This window comes from Strigops habroptila, chromosome 1 (genome assembly GCF_004027225.2).
Source record: "Strigops habroptila isolate Jane chromosome 1, bStrHab1.2.pri, whole genome shotgun sequence".
Taxonomy (NCBI): Eukaryota; Metazoa; Chordata; class Aves; order Psittaciformes; family Psittacidae; genus Strigops; species Strigops habroptila.
This window is the reverse complement of record NC_044277.2, coordinates 51,956,329-51,977,917: the sequence shown is the minus strand read 5'-3', so window position 1 is coordinate 51,977,917 and position 21,589 is coordinate 51,956,329. Positions and strand designations below refer to the sequence as shown.

The following is a 21,589-nucleotide window of genomic DNA, read 5'->3' as shown; positions in this document are numbered from 1 at the left end:
TCTCCTTAGCTGTGCACCTCCTCTGTTCAAATTCTGGAAGAGTTTCAGGCACCTCAGGGGTTTGGACTATCTCAGACCTGCCAAACTAGTTAACATACAATTAAATCACATAGTGTTGGGTTGAGCAAAATCAGGCCAAGATTGCTAACAAAGGAAGAGTAGTGGATATAATACGGAGTGCATAGCAGAGAGGTGAGGGGTTAAGGGACAGTAAAGCAGACATGGAAGGAGAACTTGTGACTCAGCCCCTTTACACAGCCCTCACACATTTCCAAACCTATCTCTACTTCTGCTCAGGATACAACCAAAAAACTTAATTCTATTTGCTAATTAATTTCTTCCAAGCTAGACTTAGCTTCTATGATCACACGGTTTTATTTCTTACCCATGTCACCTCCCTAGCTATGAGGTATTTTTCCCTTTATTATTTTTCCTTTTACAGTGTTGAGAAAGGCAACCAGGTTTAAAAGCTTTACACTTCTAATGTTGCAGCAGTTTTCAAATGTTATTCAAAGTAAAACAATCTCAGTCCATGTGTGTGCTGAACCAGCATCGGGAATCAGTCAGCACCCTTGTAATATTTTCTTTTTTCTTTTTTTTCAGCGAATGACATTTATGCAGAACATATAGACCCCATTCTTAGCACAAATTAACTTGGAACTAGTTCGTGTTTGACTGAGAATTTCTTTTACATTCAAGAATGAAACTACATCTAACTTTCAGCTGATCTGTTGAATAGAGTGGAGACACACTTTTGGGATAGAGATATTGTTCTATTATTAGAGTCCATCATGCAGTACTAATGCATAAAGTGCTAGAAACATTAACCTTTGGCTGTTTTTCTTCTATAACAAAGCCACAAACATTAATTCATAGAAAATGAGGTGGGATGAAAGAGATACTGTGGTTTTGTAAAAACTCAACAGAGCTTTGGGGTGGGAGGGAGCAGTACTTCCTAAACTCTGTGGCAAAGGGCATGAAGGGTGCCTGGATACTTTTTCCAATATCAAACTGAGAACTGCTGTAGGAGATGCTGTGATATGAATACATACATAGAAAACATCTACTAATTGCTCACCTCTTCTTCATTACCAGCACGACCCCCAGAAAAATAATGACAAACAGCAAGATGCCTGCAATCACTCCAGCAATTTTAACGGTATGGTCAGTCTGCTTCTCAGGCTCTGGGTCTGGTTTTCGAGTGGCAGCCCCTATGGAATCAGTAAAAGGAAAAGAGGAGAGAGAAAAAGAATAAGGATGTTATTATTTCGATGTATAACATTTAACCTACCGATGTCATTAGTCTTATCCAGGGCCAACAGAGATCAGTGCTTGGTCTTTTAAGAAAAAATCCTGCTTCCGTATGCGCTGACAGGAATATAATTCTTCATACTGTTCCATGATATTTTGCAAGAGCACAACGCAGGTGGGATACCTCTGCCAGCCCTGACCCTTTTATAAGAGCCTCTTCACAGATTCACAAATTTCTGTATTTTTATTATCTGTGCTGGCTCCCCTTTCTTTCTGCCGTTTAGAAACTTGCTAACAACACAATAATCATCCTAAGCCTTTATCCAAATTTGATTTGCTGGAACATTTTCCTCAATTATTTTTCATAAATGAAGCTGTAATTCCATAACATATTAGCTTAAACACCTGGAAAAGTGAGATAAGCTCATTTTCTATGCATTTTACCCACAATTGTTTTTTACACAATAGACTTTTTTTTTTTTTTTTTGCCTTTGGAAATCTAAATCTAGGTCACATCTGGTAGGCAAAAAGACTCCTTCTAAGCAATTTATTCACAAAGTGGGAAGCAGCTGATGATCACACCACTGGCACCTACATTTAATATCTGTTTAAATGAGATAACCAGTGCCTTACAGCAGCTACTGTCTTAGCTCTTCCAGCTTCTCCATTTAAAAAAAATAACATCGTTTGTACTGTTTACTGTATAATGTGATGGAACGTCAAATCCATGTCTGATGAAATATCCATTTCCTCTACTAAATGAGTTCAGGATGAAAAATGTTAAGGAAGCAACATTCAATTCACTAAACCGATTTTATTTTTTTATGGACTTCCTTTTATTTTTTTTTTATCAAAATGTGACAGCATTCATTATTTGAGGCACCATGTCATAAAATGGACATAGGGATTATGGATCACTTTCCTGCTACAGCTTTTTTGGGAAAGGAGGAGTAAAGCCTAAGTGAAGTGTAATATTTTAAGAACACATTCTACTCTCACTGTCTGGGTTTCACGGAGGACTTTGATAGCCCCAATTATATTTTACTTGTTTCTTCACTTTCTTTTTTTGGAAAGTGTATTGGGTTTGCATGGCAAGGTTTTGCTAGTGGGGGGGAATACAGGCGTGGCTTCTGTGAGAAGCTGCCAGAAGCTTCCCCTGTGTCTGACAGAGCCAATGCCAGATGGCTCCAAGATGGATCCGCCGCTGGCCAAGGATGAGCCCATCAGCAACGGTGGTAGTGCCTCTGGGATAAGAGTTAAGAAGAAGCAGGGAAAAACCTGTGCAATTACAGCCAGGAGTGAGGACTGAGAATATGCGAGAGGAACAGCCCTGCAGACACCCAGGTCAGTGCAGAAGGAGGGCAGGAGGTGCTCCAGGTGCCAGAGCAGAGATTCCCCTGCAGCCCATGGTGAGGCAGGCTGTGCCCCTGCAGCCCATGGAGGTCCATGGTGGAGCAGATCTCCACCTGCAGCCTGTGGAGGACCCCATGCCAGAGCAGCAGAATGCCCAAAGGAGGCTATGACTCCATGTGAAGCCCGTGCTGGATCAGGCTCCTGGCAGGACCTGTGGAGAGAGGAGCCTGCGCTGGAGCAGCTTTGCTGCAGGACTTGTGACCTTGCTGGGACCCACACTGGAGCAGCCTGTTCCTGAAGGGCTGCACCCACGGAAGGGACCCATGCTGGAGCAGTCTGTTCCAGAAGGACTGCACCCTGTAGAAGGGACCCCTGCAGAAGGGACCCCATATAGGAGCAGGGGAGGAGTGTGAGGAGTCCTCCCCTGAGGAGAAAGGTGCATCAGAGACGAGTGATGAACTGACCACAACCCTCATTCCCCACTCCCTTGCATCGCTTGAGGGAAGGAGGTGGAGAATTTGAGAGTGAAATTAGGCCTGGGAAGAAGTATTTTTTAAGATTTGGTTTTATTTCTCATTACTCTGCTCTGATTTGATTAGTAATAAATTAATTTTCCCCAAGTCTATTTTGCCCATGACAATAACTGGTGAATGATCTCTCCGTGCCCTCCCTTATCTTGACTTATGAGCTTTTTGTTATATTTTTTCTCCCTGTCCATCTGAGGAGGGGAGTGATAGGGCAGCTTTGCTGGGCACCTGAGGTCCAGCCAGACTCAACCCATCACAGACAGAAATTAGTCATTAGTTTACATGCAGGGATATTTTCTGAAAAGTCCAATGAAAGCATTTCCAATGTTTCTTCTCAGTTGTAACCAGCGTATTCTAAGCTGGTGAGTACTTCTGAGTACCCACAGTTATACTTTTGGCCTACATCTTCAAAACTCCTTACAAGGAGGAATGCCAGGAAAACCTGGCAATTTGTCTTGCTGCCAGAAAAAGTGATAACCTTTAATCGAGATACATCTAGAGCTAACTGCAGGAACCAGGTTCTTTGGAAAATTCTGGCCATGGTATTTTGTGTGAGTGCTAAGTCAGAGAAGATGATCTGCTGCTGGTCTCTGTACCCAGTCCAACCAGACTATTAATTCAATAGTAATACACTGTATTGTTAATATACAACACAATTCTGAATTAGTAAAATTCTCACTTCATACAAGTAATGGTAACAGAATCTATCTCTATTTTCTTCAATGCAGATGCATAAAATCCTGTTATAAACAGTTCTATTTTTATTTTCCTTGTGTCATATATAAATAATTTTGTTAAACTCTGCATTGCTGTAATCTGCATGGCACTCAAATTGTAGCAGATATTTAGAAGACATCTAGAGTATCTTCATGCAAAAGGCTGCTGTTGAGTTGAACTTGGCAAACAGGAAACAGTGAATCAAGTATGTTACAAATGGCAAGACATGACAAGGACTTCACAGTCCTCTTTTACATCTAAAATCCAAGCAAGGAAAAATGCAAAGTCAACAACAAGCAGCATCTTTTTACATGTAATTTCTAAGACTGGTTCCTTCCAAAGTCTAGTCTTCATTATCTCCCTCAGGCTACCTCACCTTACTGGAATACTCATTGGCAATTCTTTTTTTAAATCAAATTCTGCCTTATGGTTTTATTCCTTTCATCAAGGCTTCCAATGCTAGTTTTGGGATCATGAATTCTAAACATTAACCGTAAGTGAAGGCAGCCTTGCTACATTTTCACACACAACTCTCAACTACCCAATGTGTTTTATCTCAGTGTCAAGTCTCCCTTTGACAGCACAGGGTTCTTACTTCAGTGGAACTATCTAGACTTACACTAGGCAGAGGAGACAATACTGAAATTGTTATCAGAGCACACACACTTTCTGTGTATCATGGAGCACAACTTTCATGAAATGCCTTCAATGACACAAAGCATCACCCTCTTGGGAGTTGAGGGCAAGTTGGGGAATCCACCACTACAGCAAATTCTCCAAAGAAAGCCTACACTAGAAGAGATACAGAGCCTAACACCAGGACTCTGGAACTCACCATATTGCATCATCTACTGATTATTGAAGTGAAGGATCATATCAAATTGTCTAAGAAAAGTGCATGTAATGCCAGCCTGACTTAAAAATAGAATAAAGCTTCCCACTATGATGGACTCAGCTTAACTCATAACAAATTGTCTTAAACTGTAAATGTGATGTTTGACATGCCTTTTAAATACTCCTATAATTAATTATTATAAAACCCCCAAGATCGGCATTATCTCATTCTCCTTTAGTTCCATTCAGCATCTCATTCATTCCCTGACTGACTAGGGCACCTTTCTTGGTGTCAGTGGGTTCCAAAATCCATTTGGGTAAATGAACTAAAACTGCCACCTTTCACCTTTCTTGAACATCCCTTGAGCCTTTTAGTATTATAAATTCTGGATCAACTTTCTTCATTTTATTTAATACTGTTTATTCCTTTAACTTACCTCAGTTTTTCTACAGCAGGATTTGTAAAAATTGTTGTGTTCCACCCCATTCTTTATCTCCCTTAGCATTCTATTTGGGTTTCTTTTGACATCAGATGAACACTGAAAAGGCCACTGGTGCACTGTTTATAGTGAAACCTGCATCCTTTTCTTCAGTGAAGTGTTCAATTTTGAACCTTGTATGAGTTAAAAGTAATTCAAATTTACCTCTGCTGAACACTACACAGCATTTATCAAGACTGAAATTTGAGTTGGCACTACCTCTTTATTCATTTTGCTTTTGCTCTGCTGAAATCCTTTAGAGTCCTGTTTGAGTTCTGGTAACCCACATCACTTAGCATCATACTCAAGAGTTGCTGCTCAAGAGTTGTTGCTCAAGAGTTGCTCACTCTTCCATGTTATTTAACAAACATACTGTACAGCATATAATATTAAACTCTAAAGTGCGTTAGCTATGATAAAAGCTGTCAATTTACTTCTCTCTAGTTTCTGTCTGAAAGGTAGATTTTGGTCCAGAGTAGTATTTGACTCTCACATCATAATTACTTCTTAACTCACTTTTAACCTATAGCCACACAGGCAATTGCACTGGCACCATGGAGAGAAAGGTGAACTGTGTGTAAGGGTATTGAAGCAGCTAGGGGCAGTAGTTCCGAAATTTGTTTTGTCACTTGATAAACTTCAATGTCAATCTGTGCTTTTAGTGTTGTTTGTGTGTTTTCAAGGAAGATTGTAAAAAATTATATCATATGTCTACAAAAACAATGCTGTGGTTTCTCTTTTACTCTGCTGTACTGACTCAACTAAAACAGCTAAGTGAAATATAATCTTTCTTTACAGAAATAATGTTAACTATACACTCTTATTTTGAGTAATAATATTAACACACATATATTCGTATATATATGTACTTATATAGTTTACATAAATGATGTTAACTATACACTATACAAGGCACAAGGCCACAGTGGCTGGGGCTTTGAGCAACCTGGTCTAGTGGGAGGTGCCCCTGCCTATGGCAGGGGGGTTGGAACTAGATGATCTTTAATGATTCTACTGTATCATGATATTATAGTCCTGGCGTTTTGTTCTATTTGTTATTATTGTTTCAACAAGTGTGTCCGACATAGTAATTTTTTATTTCTTTGATCATCCTGTTTTCTTACTGAGACTGCCAGGGCTAGTGTAGTTAGAAGAGTCAATGCCAAACTGACACATACACTGTGGTCCACCTCTAGAAAAACAATAGGTCAGCAAAGAGCAGCGAGCACTGGACAGCTCAAGGTTGCTACTTAGAAAATGAAAGGACAAGGAAATGTTTCCTGACAGTTTAAAAAGGATTAAGGTGCTGACTTTGGAAAGTCCTTACTTGATGAGAACTAGAGCGCTTCCTGCCAGAAGTGAAAAAGAGAGATACACTTTTAGATAAACCCCAAGGTGCCACAAAACCCAGTGAAGCATTTCTACAGCCTTTCTGCACTGAATAAAGTGGAAGACAGTAACATTGTTTGGCTCCATACATTTAGTTATTTACTTTTCTAATTAATCTCAGTGATTTCAATTTCCCTCTTACTTATTTATTGCCCATTCTTTGTGGCTTTCCCTACAGCAGCATTTTAAATGTAAAGTTTTTTGGGTTTTTTTTCTTCACTTAGAAAAAAATGGTATTCAGCTGGCCTGATTAATGACTTTCCCTCATGGGTCCCATTATGTCCAATACTTCGCAAGATCCAGGGATAATATTTTTAAGTAGTATCCATGAAACACCTAAGGATTTTATTTCATTTTTTTCCGTCAGACCTAACCTATTAATTACGTTTTTCTTAATTTTAGAATCTCCTTTTCTGAAGTTTAGTGATTACTCAGCCACTTCTTGGCATCTTACGTCCTCTTCAGATTGAGAACTGAATTATATTCTAGTTGCTAATATTTAGTGTTTGCCATACTGTGAATTCTTACATTACTTCGTGCAATGAAATTTCTATTTCTGTACCAAGGGTAACAAGACCAGGTAAAAATTTTCCTCTGTCTCTGAAGAATTTCTAGTTCTCAACAGAGAATACAGGTCTGGTATTAGTATTATAGGAATAATTCTTTTCAGAAAATGGTTCTGTCACTTTCTTGGCTGGAACATTTCCCTTCTCTTTCTCATTCAGAAGGCACAAGTGCCATATTATTGATCAACCCCAAAAATTCATAAGCAATAATCTCCTGCGGGTAGTTTATGGATAGAAAAGTTTGAGCTGAACTATTCCTCATTAAAATGGAAGCTAAGACTATTCACTGAATGAAGAAGCTAAGCAAAATACCATTCTTTTAACTCACATGCAAGCGTTACTTTGGTTTTCAAAATCATTGAAAATGTTCTTCAGTAAAAGAAATGGACTTCTACCAAATTGAACAAAAACTATCCTTTTCTCTTTGTAAAAGAAAAAAAGTTTGGACTTGCTTTTCAATGTTTATTAATCCCTTAAAAAAAATGTAGTTAGAAATGACTGAGCATTTTATAGTAAAGAATGACCAACAAAGTAATCCTTGTTTAATAATCTAGGAGCTGCTAGCTATTCTTTTGAAGAAAGGATTAAGGCTGTTAGTACTAAAAACTAGCTATAGTTTTATTCAAAGTGATCTTTAAAAGATCCAGACATTTCTTCTATTTGAGTCAACAAATAATCCTTTCCTTTAATTAACTATACTGGTGTAATTTTATTTCTCCCAGTCAAGGCTGAGCATATCTGCCACCTTTTAAACTTCCTTTCTGTAGCTCAAAAGGTACTTGCTTGGTAAGTCACTTTTAAGCCTTTACAGCTATATTTCATTCACAGGTGTTCCAGTGACTGATGTAATGCTTAACTTTACAGGGCCTTAAAGTAATAATTCAGTTAGTCCCAATCATCCTTTTTTCCAGTCAAACTTGAAACTAACTTGTGTTAGTAACTAGCCCGTGATTTTTTTTATTGCCAGCAATGCAATTCAACTATCACATCTCAGCACCTACTTTTAACTTACTTCACAGAGTAGGAAAATGAAACATTATACCCCTGTGTGACAGCTGCACTGTGATTAGGTGGCAGAAATCATGCAAAATGGTACAAGGCAGAAGGGAGGCAGAGAGGTGTGATGCTTCCTTAGAAGACCCATCACTAGGATCCTATTGTCCCTACCACAAAGTAAAAAGACTGAAAAGATCAGAGAACTTGTCTTTAAAGTCTCTGCCCATGCTCTCCAAGGACAACACAAATTACAAAGGCTATTATAATTATTACTCTCTATTATTTGTATGATAGTAGAATCTGGAAGCTCTAAATCAGATTGGGAAGCCCACTGTGCTAAGAACAGTGCAAGCACACAGCTAAGCAATCTTTGCCACTAAAAGCATACCATCTAGCTGAGCTAGGCTGTAATTGGCAAGCACAGCAGTCACAGGTGGGAGGGGGAGGCAAATACCCCTAAGAAAATGCATTTACAATGCTCAAATAAATGAACACTTCTATCCTTCTTGCTCTTTTAGCTAGCTGGCATCACTCAGTATTTCCAATTAGTAACACAGTAGAAACAGATCTCAAGAATGATTTGAGTGATAGAATTTTTATGGATGATGGAATTTTTATGAATGATAATGGTTAGGGTGTTCCAGGGAAGGAAGGAACATAAAGGTTCATAAACATAAAGGTAGGAAAAGCAGAGGTGCCAAAAGTAAAAGGCTGGGATAAATGCAGTATGACAAAAGAAGATACACAAATATGTTTGTGCTACTGATACGAAAAGAGGTGCTCCACAGAGGTAGGTCCTTCTTATAAACGTCAAATGATCAACAAGAATTACAATCCTATATCACAGACTGCAAAATACACCTGAATGGGGCAGTAGCGTAAAATATCCAGTTTCCTCCAGAAATTTCCTCAGCATTTCTATCCCCATATCCCCCATGACTGCAGAAAACCGTACCCTTATTTTTAAATCTGTAGCAGCATTACTGGTGTTATGAAAGACAAGCCAGCCCAACATGCTTTTTATTTGAGTTTCAAGTTCATTCCAGATGCCAGGATTTGTGGCTGTCTTGGAGAAGACCCAAAACACATACAGATTTGTAGATGAAATGAATTACCACCCTGGTTAGTCTGTTTATACTGTAAGTGACTGGCATTCACTCCTCATCTGCTAGCCAGCATGTATTCTGCTAACAAAGTCTTTGTTTTATTACTCCTGGTAGAACTCCAGCTAAGGGAGAAAGTTCTCCCTCCCCTTCCTCATTGTTAGCTTTCAAATCAGTGTTCCTAGTTCTCCTTTGAAACAGCACTGCTTTTTTGTCCATATGGTAGAAGTTATGAGGTGGTGTTGGGCAGGGTATAATTTGTGACAGAAGGTGGTTTTGATCAGTATTTTTTTCAGTTTTCTCTCCCTACTCCATGCCTTGAATATATTAGTTTTGTAAATGCTTTTTTACTTCAGAGTAAGGTCTGCTTTACTTCTCTTTTTACAGTATTTTTCCCTTTCTGTTCTTGGATTCTTTTGGAAATGCACATGTATAAACTACTTTTCTATGGGGTAGGGATTATGTTTTCTTTCTGTTTTGCTGAGCACAGGAGCCATTTAAGTGTTGAAATCAATGTATCCTGTATTCTCCCTCCTATGACATGTTAAGTGTTCACTAAATCTATTTCTTGAAAGTCTGAGAAAGAGGACAATCAGAACTTATATTTTAGCAGGAAAGTACCTTCTATGTAATTTATTATCATGGGTACAATACATATTGCTGTGTACAGATCTTCATTGCCTAAAAAAGATTTCTGTACTTCCATAAGACACCCATGCTGATTTGGTATATTGTTTATTGGGTGTTCTTTAAATGCAGGACAAAACCAGCCTTGGTAAAAGATCTGTGCTAAGAAGGGACTATCAAAATAAGGCTCCACTGTGTAACAATAATTATGAATTATTAATTTTGTTTGTGATATTCTTTACAAAAATGTAAATATAAGCGACAAAGAACAGCATGAAAAGAAATGCAAAGAACTACTTCACTGATGAATATGACTCATTTAACTGACTATCAAATGAACTGTATCTCTTACTGGTGGATGATTCACGTTGGTGCATGTGAGCAAAAAGACTTTTTTTTGCTAAACATCTGTGTTTCTGGTTGTCAGGAATAATAACATTCTTTACAAAACATGCCTAAAACAAATAAAGTTCCCAGTTTGACATCTTTTCGTCTCATCACAATATATTTTTTAAAAGGATTTTAATCCAGGCTCCTTAGACTGGATTTTTCTGGCAACTGTGTTTTCTGAAAAAGGACATACAAGAAAACAAACAAGCGAGCCTTGACAAACAGCTCATTTTCTCCTTTGCAACAAACCCTCCAAACTTTCTGCTAGCTCTTTTTTTTTCCTCTTTCCTCTTTATCAAGGAAATTTACATAATTAAAATACATAAAAATTTTCCTTTCCAGTGGGCACCCAAGCACTTGGAAGCCCTCACTCATACTGGAAGAAAGAAAGTGCAAGTTCCTGCAGTTTAATAGCACTGAGATCATTAAGAGATGTTTAAAGCAGGCTCAACAGCTACACCACAACCAGTCTAGAATATACAGACATGATGTACATCCTTCTTGGAAATAAATGATTTCCTAAAGAAAAAAATATGAAGTCTTTGGAACCTTAAGGTTTCCAATGTCCCTAACACTAACTACCCATACACACTTTAGTCTGTTTTATTAAGAAACAAGACTAGTTACATATTTGTAAGTACTCTGTGCGGCCAAAGAAGTGGACACAATGGTGCACATCAGAGACCTCTGTGTCAAAAAAGAGAAAGGTCATGGCAACATATTTGAAAGACAGTACGTGCCACTGAAATAAAAGATAAAATTCCCCTGACTACTATGGAAAGAAGAAATTCGGCTTCTTTACCAAACTGCTCTCCAACTAACCAAACAGGCAAAGGTCAATATGACTTCATGAGATGCAAATTTCTGATCAAGAGGGTTGACTGAGGAGCAATGAGAAAATACTTGGATCAAATTAGCTGTATCCATGTAGGTCTCATACTGAATAGGAAGGTCTGAGAAAGAGGCACCAACAAGGGCTGGAACTGCAGGTGTCTCAGTATTTTGAAATGTGGGCTCATTACCAGCTGATGCTCTGTGAAAAAGGTACCACCTGCGACCATTGGAAGTGCAACAGCATCTTATAAATCCGACTTGTGTGAACAAGAAGTCCTAAAGGTATAATGTACAACAAGGGAAGCTTTTAGCCCTGAAACATTTGATTTTATGCTTCTCTAGATAACCTCAAGTCAACAATACTCAGGGTAGAAGAGTGACTCAAATTGATTCCAAGAAAACGAAAGCAGTCAGTCCAACTGATCCTGTCCATACCTACATTTTCTAAGCAAGTCAGCACCACCTTCTAGCCACTCCTTTAGAAACACTGGATAATTTATCATCACCCTCACCAAGGACACTTACACTTCATTTATTGCCAAAGGAGACCTCTGGTTGACTCTCATGCTTTCAACACCAGATCTACTACTGAAACTGTTCTGAAAAGTGTCAAGAAATATCAGACATTGCTGAAAGTTTATTATTTCCTCTATCTTCTGCAAACAGGAAAGGTGTGGATTTGTAGCCTGAAGACAACTCTTTAGGAGATGTAAAATGTGTTTTTCTAGTACTCAGTTGGCCTCCATCAGGCGGGGAAGATGTGAAGTCAGATCAGAGTAATGTTTCTGGAGCTGACCTACTCAGGCTGAAGCTCAGCTACAGAACTAGATGTTCTTAGCATGGAAAACCACAACTGTTTTATCTTCCGTACATGAATGCAAGGGATCACATCCAGCAAGAGAACTGGGTAAGCTGAAGCTATGGGTAGGAAGTAGTGGAGTAAGGTACTGTCTTCTGAACTTGCTGCCACTGAGGACTTAATTACAGGAACACTGATGAACAGCTCCAAATTGAAAGTCAGTGAAGACCTGGTTACTTTGCAGTGTGCGGGCAGAAGGACAATGTAACATAGGAATCCCATTGGTAGGTCTGAATATCCGTGCATTTTTTTGGCCTGTGCTGCCACTGGCTCATAGATGAGGCTGACATTCCTGCTAATTTCCACTACCAGCCTCCCTCTACATTGTATCACCTATGAAGGGTTCTTCACAAATCCTTCACAAATAATTACACTCTCAGAATTTACTTATCATTACTTACTATCCATGTATTTTCTTGGAGGAGAGCATAACATAGCTCATTCTACTCAAAGATAAATGGAATTATACATGCAGTGATTCACGAAGAAATTTAAAAATGTATTTGTGATAAATTCATAAAAAGCAGGGAAAAAGACATAAAACTGTGTTTTTAAAGCATTTCCAGAGTCAACACTGTTTTGGGGCAGGAACGATGGCTGCAAGAACTGCAAAGCAGAATCAGCATAAGAAAGGAAAAAAAATTCCACAGAATTCTAACTGTGCCAATACAGTGTAGCAGTTCTTTTGTTCACATTTCAGAAGCAGTTACAGTATTGCCAATAAAAAACCTGTCTAAACCAAAGCAGTATTAGGTGCACCAAGTCTAATACAAGGAGAAGAATAGACTAGGCCTCCTCTGCATGGTTCTCTCTGATTTACATTTCATATATCATATATTTCCCATAGGTTTTAGGGGTTACATAAAAAACTCCATCTGCCCTATTTGATTAAGAATGCCTTAAATAGCCATTTTTCTCATCAGTTCTTTTCATATCACTTTTAATTATGGACACACATATAACCAGAAGCTAATGATGCATACTAAAAAGTGTAAAATATAATAATTTTGATTCAAAAAGGTTTCATGAATATGTTGTTTGCTTCTGACCAGTGACAATTTACCACGTTTCCTGTTTCCCTTTGTACTTCCGATGTGCACTCGAAAGATGAAACAGAACCTGAAACTGATGTATTTCCTCTCTTGTCAGCCTGAAAACATGTAATACAGCAACTTCCATTCACTTTTATGCAAAACTGTGACTCAGCTTTTGTTTGTATGGAAGTTTTCTTTTTGCACAAAAACTTCTTAGTGGTCAGCAATAACAGAAAATCAGATTAAAAGAAGGAAATGAAAGTTCAAAGGTTTGGAAAATAAAGACTTGAAAATGCACACATATACTTGAATGCTCTTCCCAGAGCTCTAAAATTATTTGCTCTGGCAGTCTAATTCCCATTACTGCAGAAAAGGACATTTGGTATAATGACTGGAGAAGTGAGTGTTAAAAACCCATCAGTAACTACAGTCACAGCTTGCACAGTGCTTGAGTTTTTTCTCCAAGCAGACAAATGCAGCTTATATATTTATTAAGATTTCAGTTATTTCAATGAATCTAAACTGAGGGAATTGCTGAAACATGAGTTTGCCCAAGGTAGTATGTTCTCTGTCTTTTGATTAAAGTCAACAGTATTACTCTCCTCTTCGCTGTACTACTCTTAACCGTAACACATTTTAATGTTCACCTATACATGAATAGGGCTATCTATGTAATACTGCGTTACACATTTGTTAAACTCTCCAGTGATATAAACGCCAGATTTGCAGTTCCTAAGAACTACAGGTTATTTTACCCACAACTGGTCCCACATTTTCTTTCAAATTAGAATTCTAATTGCTTAGCATTTTATGAATACAGTCCATAACTACAGATGGGAAACATTGAAATTCACAGGTTTTTTTAGTTACTAATTATATCTCTGAGTTTCTCTCTCTTTTCTTGTCTCCTTAATTTTTCATTGTGGTACATGCAAAACATGTCCTGCTTTGAATGTAAAAATCAGAGGCTTTTTTTTTTTACACAAAAATGAAACAGCACACTATATGACGTGCTCTAAAAATTACCTACTTTATATTTTCTGCTTCTCTGTAGATTGCTGCTGCTGAAATATTTTGGATTAGACGTGACACTGAACAGTACTACACAGATGGCAAAGATTGCTTCAGTTTGTTAAGAATTTATCCTGGTCAGTTCATTCATATTGTCATTTTCATGACTGGGTTTTATGTTCCCATTCTCTGTAATGAGATTAAGGAGAGTGCTCTCCCCCAGTCCAAACTCAAACAATCTCACAGATATCCTCATATTAAGATTATACATTACTGAGCAAATAGATTATTTTTTCAAGCTAGGATGAACCAAACAGACTCATTGTTAGTGGCCTAATTTATAGTTTGTTTCACTTTCTTCATGAAAGGGGTATTTGAGACTGACACTCGGAATCACATTCTTCTCTCAGCTATGGACTGGAACACTCAAATCTCCAAACCATTTGTGTACTTGAGGGACGTAACACAGCTCCTGCAACGACTGACTATTAACTCTGTGGTAAACAACTTTTTAACACCTCAGTAGGTTTTCCCTGAAAGATTGATACTTTCATCTAGGTTATGGGATCTTCTCCAGCTATTTCTGTCCCAGGTCTGTAACACCGCTGGCTCTGGTGATACAGTGCCACGGTGGTGATGAACCCATACCTCCTTGGACAACCCTGAGCATCAATGGCTAGAGCAGAACTGCTGCTATGACCCTCTGCAGTTTATCCTTCCTACTCTCCTATTTATGCAAGAGAGTTGCAAAGGTCCCACTGTCTCCAGCCCAACTGGTTCAGGGTGAGAGGAGCTGAATGGAAGGAGTCCTGAACCCCTGATCAGTGCCTCTGGCTTTTCTGTAATGATTTGAACACGTTCAAAACTAAGGTTTCATTTTCAGAAAACCTTGTAGTAATTCTTATTATTGTAAAACATAACTGGTGTATTTAATATCTCTAAGAGAATCAAATTGGTAACTGACTTCTTATCAGCCCAGGTTCTCTACTGTCTACAGCTGGAAAGGGCTTGTATTTATATTATGGGTTATTTCAGCATTTGTGAATTGTTACCGGTATTACTTTTAGGTCCTCTTTGTCTAATTGCTTAGCTTCAGCTTTTCTTCAGGTTGGAAAATGTACTTAAGTTCAAAATCCTGGATGTTTTGGCAGCACTGTCTTAAACACGGAAAACCTGACATTTGACTCCGTAATGTACTAGGTAAAAAAAAAAAAAAGGAGAAAAGGCAACAGTAGCTCCCATGGCACTCCTGTATCCTCTTAACATTTTCTTGTAACTATACTGTTTTATAGATGAAACTGTCACTGCAAAAATGACAAATGTAACACATAAAAGAACAAAAATGGGCAATAAATCACGAGTGACACTCCAGCCCATTGAAATGCATTCAACCAGTGCTGCAGAAAGTAGGAAGATTTCCTCTTGCTTTGCATTTTGTCCAGCTGAGCAAGAGGACCAGAATTCCTGAACAATCAGTGCAACAATTGCTGGGGCCATCATGTAAAAACAGGCTTAGAATTTCACTTTGGAGAGTCAGATCCATTCTCACTCTGCTTTCCTCACCACTTGGCCATGCAACAGCTTCATAATATGGCTTTGATATTACACCACACAGGTGCTCACTTTCCCCTGGATAACTATTGACAGTTCCCACTGATATAAATGCTGTACAGAAGAATCGAGAGAAGAATAAACTCCTAAAATGGCGTATTCAACCTGCAGACAGACAAATCAGCACATAGTTTTGTTGTAACAGAAAGAACTGTAGTCTCAAATAGGAAATCATGGCTTCTCCATTACACAAAATAGCACGTCAAGTTTCAACATGTCAGAATACATCTAAATCAGTGTTACATGGTTCAGGATGGAGAAAAATGAATGTGAATGTCTGTCCAGCCCATGTTGCTATACCTCAAATGCATTGTAAAGGACAAGAAACTAGATAAATAGGAAAACACTCCTTCTCAAATTCATGCTGTTGCTTTTTGTGTTAATAAACAAACTGTATTTTCCGTAATGCAGTATTAATCTCGAATAAATCCCTTGACATAAAGAAAATCCAATGAGGTTGTGATTTAATCAATCAATCAATGATTTCAGTTGCTTTTTTTCACTTTTACAGTGGAATGCCTAAGAATAGAATCTGACCCAGACTACAGCAATAAATTTTGCTCTGCATTAAATACACTATGTATTTTATTATGCTACTAACTTCATAAGGGAGAAGAAACCATTTGGGATTATTTTATGACACTTTTAACATGGTTATAAAATATGCTGCTCACCTAGACCTTAAGGTATGTCAGGTAAAAATAATTTAAGCTTTAAGAAAGATTGCCATTATCTTTTTAAAAAAATTCTTCCCAATTCTTAAATATCAGTCATTCTGCAAAACTTCTGACATATCTTGCTGTATCTGATTTGTACCAAGAATTTAATCTACAAAGAGTGTACATTACAGAACTCTCCCTTTCCAGCTGCATGTGTAATTAACAATGGGTGGTAAAAAAGGGCGTTCTATGGAAATCAGTCTTAATAATATCCACTAAAGTAGTGGCTGCTCCACTAAATCACAAATGGAAATACTTTAATTTAAACATAAGTAGCTCAGACATATTTCAACAATTAAGAAAATGCCTGAAAGAATGAACACTCTAATCATAATTCCAAGCATGCTACTTTATCAGAATGCAGACAGAACAAAATAGATGAGGGCCAAGTGAATACCAAATATGGACAATTTAAACCTATTACATGAAGTGTCTCTTACAAAATAGTGAAGCAAACTGCAAATGCTTTCAGGCTTTCTCAAAAACATGGATTTGTTACTCAACTTTAAAGTCAAAATCATACAGTCACTTATGTATGTGCTAAGTTTTTTGTTAACCTTCTACATGATTTCAACCACCCTGTTGAAGTGTATTTGTTTATGAAAACATGAAGATGGTATCATGAGGACTACTATGCTTCATGTATACATGGTCTTTTCTCCTGGCTGACAGATGGTAGATAAATATTCTCCCTATATATTTGAAGATAGAGTCAATTGACTGAATGTCACGTTAGTTACTTTTTGTAAGGTTAACACTGAAAGCTAAACACTGTTCCCCAAATTTCAATTCCTTAGATACTAAGTTACTGCATCAGTGATAATTTGCCTATTTTGTCTTGTAAGAATTAAAATCACACAGTTGCCTTTACAGCATGTTATGTTAGACTATAACTTAAGGACAACTACACTGCAGGTATTTAAGTGCAACTGCAAGGAAAAGTTCCCTTTGCTATAGGCTGCAAAGGAGTACTGAAGCAAGGACTGGTTGTCAAGATATTTAAGGCAAATAGGAGGTAATCCTATAAAGAGAAATCATCTTATTTTTGTATGAAAAGGAAGGAGAAAAGAAAAACAAAGATGAACTAGTAATTCATTGTTTATGAACTGCACCCATAAAGGCCAGGATGAGTTGATGACAAGGGTGGAGGAAATGAGTGCAAGAAGAGTTGGCTTGAAAGCTGAGCTGTATTACCATGATCTTTCTGAAGAAGAAGATCTTTCAAAATTGGTAACAATATTCAGGTATGCAGCCATGCTTCCCCATGTCCAGTCCAACTCCTGTAAATCTCCATGAAGAAAATCTTTGGGTTCCTCATGGATACTGCCAATACCTTTATTGCTGTATTGCAATACGGTAGAAAAGCCTGCCTAACAGACCCCTACACAGTATGTCTCTGTAGAAAACCATGAATTCCTGTCACTGTCATGGGACCAACCATGTGGGCTGGGTGAGGTTTTTTCATTCCCTATTGCATTTGTGGCAACTTGAGAAAGAGTCTTTCAAGCATGAAAAGGGGTTGTGAAAATGATGAGAGGATTTCAGAAGCTTTTTAATACATTTCACAGAGAGCCATAAATGCTGTTTGCATGTATCATTTGATACTTTTCTTTTTCACTATAGAATTAGTTTCTGGTAGAACAGGGGTTTTTTTATTTTTATTTCTTTTTAAAAAGGAAATTAAAGTCACATATCTGACAGACAACCAGAGAGTGCCAATGCTATGAGCCACCAGTGACAAAGCAAACAGATACTTTGCTGGCTGTCCTGTGCTAGCTATATGTCTGTAAACTTATTTGAATTTTGCAATGAAGAAATCAAAACTTGTTGAAGTTTGAGGCTAAGGAAGAGATGTTCTTTCTCTCTTCAAAGCTTTATCTCTATTCTGAAGTAAAATATAATCAAGCTATAAAAATGTACTTGGACTGAGCATTAACAAGAACAAGCTAGTACTTCCTGGCATCATTTGAATATGTTATTTTTGTTAGTTCATGTGTTACTACATAATACAAATATACATGCAACAATTTTGTCTTGATTGACATGGCAACTTGGCCATAATGGATCACTCAGCTTTGTTATTATAATACATACCCCAGAATTAAAAGCTGTGGCAGACATGTCACTAATCCTCTTATCACAAGCTGAATCACTTAACTGTCTCCTATTGACTACACCAGTATCCAGATTCTAAGCATCTGAACTCCTCTTTGACCCTTAGACATTGTTGTACCAACATTTACATGCTTCCCAAATAACTATGCCAGGATTCCTGATAAAAGGCAATGCTTTTATCATATGCTAAATGCTGATGGACTAGGTCTTAACTTCCCCTGTTACATATTCTGTCAAACTCACTGTAGATTCTAGAGTTTTAATGCTCTTTATGTTTGAAAATAAAAAGATTTCCAAATCTCTTAAAACCTTTATTCATGTGAGTATTTTCTGACTAAATGAGTAATTTCCCCAAGTTCATAAAGATTTGTTGATACATTCTGAACCAGCCTCCAAACCACACACAGCCTAATAATTGTCTTGCATACTGAGTTTACACTGACAATTAGATTTAAAAACTTTACAGCCTCATTCATTCCCATATGTGACCTGATAGGTTATTTTGTTTTAGTCCTGGAACTCATGTATGACATAATTAAAAGGGAATTCATTTTATTTCTTTATTTAATTTTCTGCATATTGAAATGTTGCCAGAAAATACGATCTTCCCAACATTCTGCAGTAAAAAAACCCAACCCATTAATGCAAGATCTTTGTCCTAACTTACACATGCACATCTTGAGCCTAAAAGATTTAGAAATTCTAGTGTCTGGATCTATTAAAACAGAAAAAAATAAACAGGTGCACGGATATATATCTATATTTAAACTGTCATTTAACTTATTGATGGAGCAAGACTAGGTTGCTTTACATCAGGCTTGAAGGAACATTCCACATATCACACACACAATGGGCACATGCAGTGGAGTTGTAGATAGAGGGATGTGCGTGTAAGTTTTGGTGCCAACCACACCACTTATGGAGCTGAAGAAAAACTTACAAACAAAACCAAACTTTTAACATAGAAAACTATTCATGAGCAGAGAATGAAAAAATCGTCAGGGAAAAGGAGCCAAAGAAAATGAGACAAAATGGGCATGATGACTTGTCTATACTTGAACATCTGACCTGTTAGTTGGTCGTCGCCTGCAGCAGGGGCGATGCGAATGTATGGTGTTGTAAGCTGAGTCACGATTATCGCAGCTAAGGCAAAGGAAGATTTCCAGGTCAGCATGCATGAGGGAAAAAAAAGCCAGACTGAAGCTAGGCCAGCAAGAAGAATCTTGGTCAATAGTTTATTGTCTGAACTTCTTACAAAGAAACCAAAAAAACTCCCACAAGTTCCTTTTTATCTTCAGTTGTTAGTTTGGTTATTCTGCAAATTAATAAGCTTTTGTATGCGACTTTCATTCAGGAAGAGGACTAAGGCACATTATTTACATACAATGCATTTGAGGAACTGGAGACTCTTTGGCTCTGCTAGTCACAGCACTGGTCTTTCTAAATGAAAGTTAACTGCTTATTCATCTTACTCTAAGTATTAAGTTTTCGAAGTAATTTGAACTAGTTTCACTTTTTGTTTTCCTAGTTCATAATAGTACACTTTTCCTAGAATTTTTTTTAAAGGTAATTTTCATGTAAAGTATTTTTGAGCTAGCTAACATTCATTTTTCTTGTACCCACTTTGGTCTTTGTTTTGAAAATGCACACACTGCACGTATACTTAACTTTCAGCATACAGAGAATGACCACTGAGAGTTGGCACATTTTTAGCTAGGTATGTATGTAACTCTTTGGGGTCTGAGTTTCAAGTTCATGTTTTGCCACTAAGACAAGAAAACAGCTGAAAAATGTGAATTGTTTGTGTGCCTGAAGTATTCAGACTTCTCTGTCAGAGCTGTAACAATCATTAACTGGTACAGATTACTCTTACCATGGCTGACATATTAATAAAATCTTGTATTCCTTTGTTTGCCAGCAGTTCTATGATTGCCTCTGTATGGTTAAGCACACTATGATACATATATATTAAAGAATATAAAAAAAATTAAAAGGTCAGATCCAACATGATGCAGCTGGAGAATGATGCAAAGAAAAAATATTGGAAAATTAAGGACAAAATTATATGAAAGATCACTCATTTACATAGAACAGCCTGGCTGCTATTAGAAATGTGGCAACGAGTGAGGAAAATAGATCATCTACCATCTGCAGACAATTAAACTCAAAACTGCTGCTGCATAATATTTTGAAATATCCCTTTGCAACACTGAAATGCAGTGTTGATAGTAGCTGCTAGACTACTGTTGCTATTGGATTTAAAATACTATAATATCCTTTTCTCCCTCATAATTAATAAAAGCCTTCCAATATTGCAAAATTAGAACAATGATGTCTCCCTCTTGAGAACCGGATTCCTTGGAGATAACCAAGATGTTTCTATCCAGACAGTGTTGTAAGTCACATCAGGAAATATAGCCTTAATATAAATCACAAAACACCACAAAGTTGATAGCAATAGACTTGGAAGAGTTTTGGAATGTTTTCAACTTTGTCTGCTGAGATTTTACAGTCATTTAGCTTGAAGAAAGAGTAGGTATATGAAAGCCATATTTCAAGCAAAATACAACCTTTATTACCACTGGTACAAAAAATATCTTCCTGATTTTTGTTTGTTTGTTTGTTTAATTATCTTGTAAAAAATAATGGGAGTGGAAACCCTGCAGTTTCCACATATATACACCAAATAGTCACAGAGGTCCTACAAGCCTTTCTCTATAGACAGCTAAGATCAGAAGACTCCGCATCACAAGAATATGCTGTCTGATCCTTCTCCTAGCAACGTTAGTGGCAAAGGTTTCCTCTGACTTCAGCAGAAGCAAACAGAGAACTTTCAGCTCTACAAACCCCAATATTCTGATCCTAAATTACACTTACAATCATTGCAATCAGGATTTTTATATGATCTCTAAAAGAACACATTTAACAGAGGTTTCATTTGCAAAAATGTAATGGTCATAAGGCAAGAGCATTTTTAAAAATGTTACAAATTGAGGTTGTTTAAAATATACTTGATGGAATGATAAAGTATTATCCAGCTACACATGCATTTGATCCGGTAGAGTTAGGCTGTACTATTCTAACACGAAGCCTGTCAATATGGTAATAGGCTATCTGGCACACTTTGGCTCTGATCCAGCAACACAGTTTAGTATGTGCCAGTTGAGCGCATAC

The 21,589-nt window shown here is 37.5% G+C and overlaps 1 protein-coding gene across 1 annotated transcript in view; it reads right to left on the bottom strand.

Moving 5' to 3' along the window:
- PTPRM (protein tyrosine phosphatase receptor type M) overlaps window positions 1-21,589 on the bottom strand; it is a 443,651-nt gene that overhangs the window by 131,198 nt on the left and 290,864 nt on the right. The window contains exons 14-15 of the mRNA XM_030477498.2: window positions 19,484-19,558; window positions 1,079-1,211 (exon numbers count right to left, since the gene is read on the bottom strand). Of these exons, the coding sequence (XP_030333358.2) occupies window positions 1,079-1,211; window positions 19,484-19,558 (208 nt within the window). The remainder of the gene's footprint in view (window positions 1-1,078; window positions 1,212-19,483; window positions 19,559-21,589) is intronic.